We start from the raw sequence: 8,319 nt of genomic DNA on the forward strand, positions 1-8,319 counted from the left end.
GTTGATAAAATCTTAAATTAACCACTAGCAAGAGGTTGACATTTATTTTCTATACAACATTTTCAAGAACATGACAAAAAATAGAAAAATCAAACAATTTTTTGAGAACATTTTTTCTGGAAATAATTTTCGCCCCAAGTCTATAAGCAGTATGATAGTTGGAGACTCTTAGGGTCCGTTTGAATAGAATTTATTTTGTTGAAACTGAAAATTGAAAACTGAAAACACTATAGCAAAATAATTTTTAAATGTGTAAATAGTACCGCAAGACCCATTTTTAATGAAAAAGTTGCTGAAAAGTGATATTTGTACGTCCGTGAACAATGCACAGATGCACTATTCATAGTTGAAAGTCAACATTTACGACTACTGTTCATAAACTGTACAGGAATAGTAATCACGTTTGAGCACTGCATTACTCCCTGATTAAAAAAAAAAAAAAAAAGGAGTTTAAAACACGTAAAGAAGCAAGTGCACGTGAATCTAAACCCACACTTAATCTCAACGAGGATCGCAACAATGATATCATGCAACCTCATGCATACATATCATTTTGCTATTAAAAAAAATATGTCGACTGGACAAGAGACTTGGAAAATATCTGATCTTTAGAATCACTTCATCATTATCCGCTGAAGTATTTGTTCGTCTCTTCCTAGTCGACTAGTTCTTTGTCTAATCACTTATCTTCGAACATTGTATTACAGTACTCTTCAATATATTTTATTATTATTAGAACTATACGTACTTCTGACTCTTGGACATTTTTTTGGGTTGATAGAAAGAAACAAAATATGGCAGAGTGCCGTTGTAGTCACGTGATAGAAAACGTCGGCTCGTTACTTACATCTATTTTTAGTTCTTCCACAAAGAGGTGGCGGCTTTTGGTACTGTTAGAGCAAGTGGATGTGTTTTTCTGCTCTGCTTGTTGACTATAAAGGAACGATGAGGTATAGTGTTGTATTACTTTTCACTTAGCTCTTTTCTCCTGGTGATAAGAGTTCATAGATAAAGATGAATTTCTTGAGCGGTATAATATGTCTTTGCCTCACTTGGCTCTTAATCCAAGCCTTGCATGTAATTTCAAGAAGCAAAGCAATCCCCAAAAGGCTTCCACCAGGTCCAACACCTTTTCCATTGATTGGAAACCTCTTAGAGCTTGGTGACAAACCCCACAAGTCCCTGGCAAAACTTTCCGAGGTCCATGGTCCCATAATGAGCCTAAAACTAGGCCAAGTAACCACAGTAGTCATTTCTTCAGGAGCTATGGCCAAAGAAGTCCTTCAAATACATGACCAACACTTGTCCAATCGAACCATCCCAGATGCACTCCGAGCCCACAGACATGACGAGTTTAGCTTGCCATTTATACCTGTTTCAACCCGGTGGAGAAACCTTCGCAAAATATGCACGGAACAAATATTCTCCAACAAGACTCTTGATGCTTACCAAGCTATCAGGCACAAAAAAGTGCAGGACCTCCTAGCTGATACTCATCAAAGCAGCCTAAACGGTGAGGCTGTAGATGTTGGGAGAGCTGCTTTCAAGACCACGCTTAATCTATTATCAACCACCATTTTTTCGGTGGATTTGGCTGACCCAAATTCTGACACGGCTAGAGAGTACAAGGAGATCGTTTGGAATGTCATGAAAGAGATTGGGAGACCAAACTTGGCTGATTATTTTCCAGTGTTAAAAAACATGGACCCCCAACGCGTAAGACACCGTTTGGCAATTCACTTTGGAAAGATTTTAGAGCTCTTTGACCGCATGGTTAGCCAACGGCTCCACTTGAGAAAAGTGTGTGGTTCTAACACGAACAAGGATGTGTTAGATACTCTTCTCAACATCAGTGAAGAGAACAGTGAGGAGATGGACAAAACTAAGATAGAGCGTTTGTTCCTGGTCAGTATTATTTCTTACCCTCTCTGCTTCTTGAATTTCCTTCAATTTTTTTTCTTTGGATGAATAAGAAATTTTATTCAAATTCAAAGAACAGTACATGCAGCCAATAGTTTTGCTTGGGTAAAGTCAATTATCACAAAAAAATTACATATGTTGATGTGTAAAAATGTTAATGATACTAAGTGATGTCAATAAATAAAAATCATTAAAAACTTATCAACTTGCTGTGAAATTTTTGCGTGCACGTTACCTTACTCGTTTTGCTAGAGCACCTTCACTCTCTCAAACAATTACTTTACTTAGACCCCACCGAGAAAATAACACCTCACCTTTTCTGTTTAAGCTTAACTTCGGTCAGGAGCGCCACATCACAATCATAACTCAATTAAATTTTACTATTCTCAAACACGAATACACGACAGACCGGGAGGTTCTCTCATTGGTGGCGTAAAACCGCACTTTTACACCAGCTCTTCACCGAAGTTAACCTCTTTAGGATGGAAATAGTTTTTTTTTTTTTTTTTCTACTAAATATAAACAGAAGTTTCAGAACAAAACATATTAATTTCAGAATACAAATCAACAAAAATCTCAGAGGCGCAACAAGTTGACTTGTCCACTTTTTAGCTAAGGTGTATACACGCTTATTCGCTTCTGTAGCAATGATTTTTCCTCACTTGAGAAATTTGGAAATCAGTAGCTTGCAATTATCAACAGGAGAGAAAAATGGACCATTAGTTGAATTTGTGTTCGAACATGACATCCTCTACAGATTTAGCATCCACTTCAATTTCAATAACTGCTAAAGATAGGCTTTGACAAATTGAGTGAGGTGAGTGGAATGTTTTTTCCATGAAAACATCAGTATCTCTAGCAAAACTCTGCCACAGACAAAGTACACTAGGACAATCTCTTTAATAGTTAGTTATTTATTTACTGTACTTATGAATGATAAACATGGTTTGTGAACATGGATTAGGACCTATTTGTTGCGGGCACTGATACAACTTCAGCCACGCTAGAATGGGCAATGGCAGAGCTACTCCACAACCCAGAGGCATTGTCAACAGCCAAAGCAGAGCTAGAGCAAGTAATTGGCAAAGGTAACCCAGTTCAAGAATCAGACATTCCTCGGTTACCTTATTTACAAGCAATAGTCAAAGAAACATTACGGTTGCATCCAGCAGTTCCTTTCTTACTTCCTAGGAAAGCCCAAGTAGACGTAGAAATCAGTGGCTACATTATCCCAAAAGGTGCACAAGTGCTAGTGAATGCATGGGCTATAGGACGAGACCGGAGGTCATGGGACAACGAAAAATCATTTATGCCAGAAAGGTTTTTAGGGTCAGAAATTGATGTTAAAGGGCTGAACTTTGAGCTAATACCATTTGGTAGTGGAAGAAGAACATGTCCTGGTTTGCTACTGGCAATTCGAATGTTACACTTGATGTTGGGTTCGCTCGTGCAGGCATTCAATTGGAGACTTGAAGATGGGGTTAAACCTGTTGACATGGACATGGATGACAAGTTTGGCATAACCTTACAGAGAGCTCATCCTCTAAGAGCTGTACCTATTCCAGTGTAAAAATGGTTGAAGAATTTACATAGTTGCAGCTAGTTGTATAGTCGATTAAATTACTACCGGCCCCTACCCCTACAGTACAATGTTAATCAAATGGGTCACGCGTGATTATGTTTTTGTTGTTTTCTTCTTTTTCTTTCTTTTTTTTTCTTTTTTTTTTTTCTTTTTTGGGGGGAAAAGGTTATTAGTTTTTATTAATTCCGGAAAAAATAATAATAATAATCACCAAACATTTTCTGTGCTTCATGAATTACATGACCATATCTGGTATGGATGGGCATAGAGTTAATAACTGAAAGTTCAATATGGATATGAAATACCCTTGAACGTTTAGACCCCAAATAATAAAATTATCAATTCAAGTTTTATATCAAACAATTAGTGTGCGGAACATGATAACAAGCTCATAACAAAATTGATAAACAATCTAAGCTAAATATAAACACATCCACAGCAGTAAATATAAGGCAAAGATAAAGGAAAGGAAGATACAAACACACAGATAACACACGATGTGTTATCGAAGAGGAAACCGAAGTCCTCAGCGTAAAACCTCTCCGCCGCCCTCCAAGCGGTCAAAATCCACTAAAGAATGTAGTTGGGATACATGAACAGCAAAAGACCCTCCAAGCCTAATCTACCCAAGTACCTGAGCCCTCCAAGCTTCTTGCTCCAACGAGGTTACGCCGAACCTATTTCTTCTTTAGCTTGCCGGATTCCGCTACTTGACCATAGCATCAACCAATGTATATTGGTTCCTTTCCAAACTGCTTCCCAAAGCACCAAATGGACCTTCTCACAGACGTGGGTGTGGTGAGATAAGGGTTTGGTAAATGACCTCTCAAGGGTATGACAATGGAGAGGAAGAGAGTAGAGGAATTTGTAGAGTCTCTTTAGATGAAGATTGGGGATGACTCAATCTTGGTTTTCTCTAGGGTTTTCTCACAAAATTCTCTTTGGAAGTTCTCTCAATATGATGGGTATAAGGGTGTATATATAGTAGGCTGAGAAGGGAATGCAAAACGTCAGTTTTTGCCAAACAGGGCAAGTTGGCGACTTGATCTCGCAGCTTGACCAAATCGCGAATTCAAGTCGCGACGTAACGGTCTAGCCAGACTGGAACTTTTGTCCTGTAACGTGACAGCTGGCGCGACCCTTCAGCTTCCCAGTGTGCCTCTCACGTGTCTGCCTTTCGCGGCTTGCCAGTCGCGATTCACCCGCGAGCCCTAGCCGCGAGACTCTGTTTTTCTTGCACACACTTGAGCTTTTCTTCACTTCTTGTCACACACTACCCTTACAATTTTCCCACCTAAATACAGGGTTGCTAAGTGCTAAATTACAAGCAAATTGATCACGGAATAAAGCCAATTAAATGGTTGATTAAATTCAACCTTACGATCTCCCCCTTTGGCTATTCCGTGACAAAACCCTACAACAGACTCTAGACTTAAACGTGAGTTGGGAACAGTTGGAAAACTCACTCACACCTAACTCTAGATTCTGTAAAGCTCTTAAACATATGAATAAGTAACTCCTGAAACACAATAACATAGCAATATCATTGTATGCAAAAAAAACTTAATATGCATATGGAGCAAAATAAGCATGATCAAGCAAAAATGAACAAAGGCATAAAAGCAATAATTCATGGCAAGATCAACACCAGTAGTCACTTAGGCAAAAGTGATTACATTGTTCATTCACACAAGGAATGAATATCCGGACATGCAAAAATGATAAACTCAATTTAAGAGAATCATTTGCAAGTCCAACACTCAACCAATGCATACAACCAAATATGCATCTAGGAACAATCCTACAAGGGCACAAGAGTGTTGTACTTAAAGTAATGCAAAGTATTAACAAGTACCAAAACACAAAGCACAAAGGCTGTAAATGCAAAGTTTTTGCAAATACATGGCACAAACCATACAAGCCTACAAACCAGTGCATAAGAACAAGTAACAACCCTCAAAGTTTACAAAAGCATCAATGGGTACAAAGTACCAATCAAACAATGCAAAAAGCTGAATAACATCATACTATATAAGTGCTGAAGGAAACAATTACCACCACAGTATTTTGAGTTATCAAGGTTTTATATACACAAAAAACAAAAAAAAAAAATGATGAAGAAATCTCCCCCTCAAGAGCAGCCCCCAAAGATTCTCCCCCTTTTTGACCGGAATAGCCAAAGGGTCACTATTTCAGTTTTGTGAAAATACCATCAACTTGAGCTGCTACCACATCAATCTAGTCCTGCATGGCAACCAATCTCTCCGACTGCTCTTTTTGGCCATCTCTGAGGGTCTTTTCCATTTCCGTAAGACGATTGTGAAGATTATCAAAGAGCATTTGCAACTTGTCAGGCTGAGGGGCAGACTGTGGTTGAGTAGTGCCCGGTTGCTCAGAAGTAGAGGAAGTAGGAGAGAATGGATGTGCACTCTTTGGAGCTTTGGATGAGTGACTCTTGCTGGCCTGTAGAGTGAACATAAAGATTGGTCGCGGACGAGCAATCACGTTTCCAATCGAGGGAGAAGTAACACCTTCACGTAAAACGAAGTTCATAATAAGACTACAGAATGGAAGGCATCCTCGTGCTACTGTTCTGGTTGCTGTCTTTCTTATGATGTGATAAATATAGGCACAGATGTGAATTGTGGTGCCAGTGATGAGATCACATAGAAATTGAGCCCTTCCAAGATTTATATACACCGTGTTGGTCAACGGATAGAGGTTTGAAAACATAATTAGCTTCAATGTAGTCAACTTAGGTGAAAACTTGGAAGTACTAATTAATGTGCCTGTGCTGGAAATGTCATGGTCAGGACCAAGAATTTGAAGAATGTCCTGAATCTCTGGAGTACGATCATCATACGGAGTAAGGTCAACATCTGCAGGACGTGTGATTTTGAGAAGATCAGCTATGGTGTTTGGATTAATGATGAACTCAGTTCCTCTTACCAGACAATGTAGTTCAGTCTCAAGATCAACTGTGTTGGCGAGACATTCCTTCACAAGTTCAATCATCGGATCGACAAAATTTTCGAATAGAGCTGCCCAATCTTTTGTCTCGAAGATCCGAGGGACAAAAGTTGTGTCCAAAGTGTCAAATCTGACCTCCCGTTCCACTATAGGAGTTCCCCGGTCGAAAATGTTGAAGTAGGCATCTTGGTGCTGAGGAGATCTGAATAATTCATTATTGAGTTCAGTGGATGGCTATGAGGAAGACCGTGTTCTTTTTGCAACAGGCACAGTTTCTTCTTCTGTCATGACCTCTTTTCCTTTCGAGGATTGTCGAGATATCTGTAAGATAGCAAACACACAGAAAAGTACCAAATGCAATACCACAGGGAATCAACAACAGCTTGATTAGATTCAGTTAAGAATGTGAGAAAAATTTCACTTTAATCACAAACACAAGAATCAAAACAACAACAAGATACCAGATGGTTAAAATGAAACACACTCCACACCAAGGCACACAAGCTATAAATACCACGGAACCATAGACAAATAACCCACGGCCACATACAGAGAGTACCACATAGATCTCAAACTCATATGTTTAAAGAGAATGAGAAACTCTATCAAATGAACAATGCTCAGACTAGAGACAAACATGCTGGAGTACAAACAAGATATGAAATAAACTCAGCAACAAAGGAAAATAACCTCAAACAGACAAAATCACCATATAATGCAAACCCATATAAAAAAAATCGCATAGCACATGTGCAAAGTTCAACACAAGAAGGTAATGGAAAACATAGTAAGAATGAAATGAGGGAAAGAAAACCCATACCTTAGTCTTGGAGATTTATGCAAAAATGATGCAGAGATGAGAGATTTTTTTTCAGTTAGAAACGAACTGTTTGAGAGAGAGATTGAAGAAGATAATGAACAGTCACTGAAAATCGAGGGAAAACTGAAAATCAATTTTAAAAACTGTCTTACCAAGTCGCTAGTAAGTCGCCAGATCAAGCCGAGAAACACTGTGAAGGTAAGATTTTGGAAAAATCTTCTAAGTGTTTTTCGCGACTGGAAGGTTTAATCGCGAAGGAGTCGCGAGCTGAGCAGCGAAAATCTCTGAGTAAACCTCGCGATTGTACATTCCACCCGCGAACAAGCCGCCAAAATGAGCCGCCAAAAGAGCAAAACTCAAATTTTTCAAAAATATTCTAAGTCTTTTTCGTGACTAGAGTACTGACTTGCCAGTAAGTCACGAAAATCTCTGATTGAGCTCGCGACTGGGGCTTGCGACTGTGCTAACCCGCGACTTAGTCGCCAAAACAGGGCAACACTGTTTTTGAAAAAATTTCACATTTTTGTAAAAGCAAAGTACTTTCCAAAAAACAAAACAAAAACACTCAAAAATCTTTTTGTGTTTAACCAACAAAGATTGAGCATGTGAAAACACATTTAATCAAGTACAATCACACAAATGAATATGGCATTTGTTGAACATAGACTTGTGTGTTGTGTGTGGATATTAAAAATGAGATGGTCCTTAGTCCAATGTGAAGCTTCAATGATCAATTTAATCAAGGCATACACAATTAGCACTAGATCATGTGACCTATCTCAATTATAAAAGTATGCATATATGACCTCCCACAAGAACTTGATAATAACTCTTTGAAGCTTTTCATTTGGCTCCATATACAGCATATCATTTGCCAATTTTGAGCAAAGAAACTCTCATTGAGAGATAGATGCCTGAAATTTTTGATATTTCAATTAATGAGTTAGCCTTTGGCTTTTTGGGCATCTTTCATACATTTTATTTTGGTCGCTTTCCCTTTTTCCTAGTCAAATACTAGTATGTGCGA

The 8,319-nt window shown here is 38.6% G+C and overlaps 1 protein-coding gene across 1 annotated transcript; it reads left to right on the top strand.

Moving 5' to 3' along the window:
• The first annotated feature begins 699 nt into the window (after positions 1-699).
• Positions 700-3,604, top strand: LOC112003658 (geraniol 8-hydroxylase-like). The gene is made up of 2 exons (XM_024035863.2): positions 700-1,905; positions 2,885-3,604. Exons 1-2 carry the CDS (start codon positions 1,015-1,017, stop codon positions 3,488-3,490), a joined length of 1,497 nt encoding a protein of 498 aa, XP_023891631.1. The 5' UTR covers positions 700-1,014; the 3' UTR covers positions 3,491-3,604.
• Positions 3,605-8,319: the final 4,715 nt, after the last annotated feature.

Source organism: Quercus suber, unplaced genomic scaffold (genome assembly GCF_002906115.3).
Source record: "Quercus suber isolate HL8 unplaced genomic scaffold, Cork oak 2.0 scaffold_674, whole genome shotgun sequence".
Taxonomy (NCBI): domain Eukaryota; kingdom Viridiplantae; phylum Streptophyta; class Magnoliopsida; order Fagales; family Fagaceae; genus Quercus; species Quercus suber.

Coding starts and splice junctions, on each gene's coding strand:
- LOC112003658 (XM_024035863.2), top strand. CDS start 1,015: ATGAATTTCTTGAGCGGTATAATATGTCTTTGCCTCACTTGGCTCTTA. Junction 1,906..2,884: donor AGATAGAGCGTTTGTTCCTG/GTCAGTATTATT, acceptor AACATGGATTAG/GACCTATTTGTTGCGGGCAC.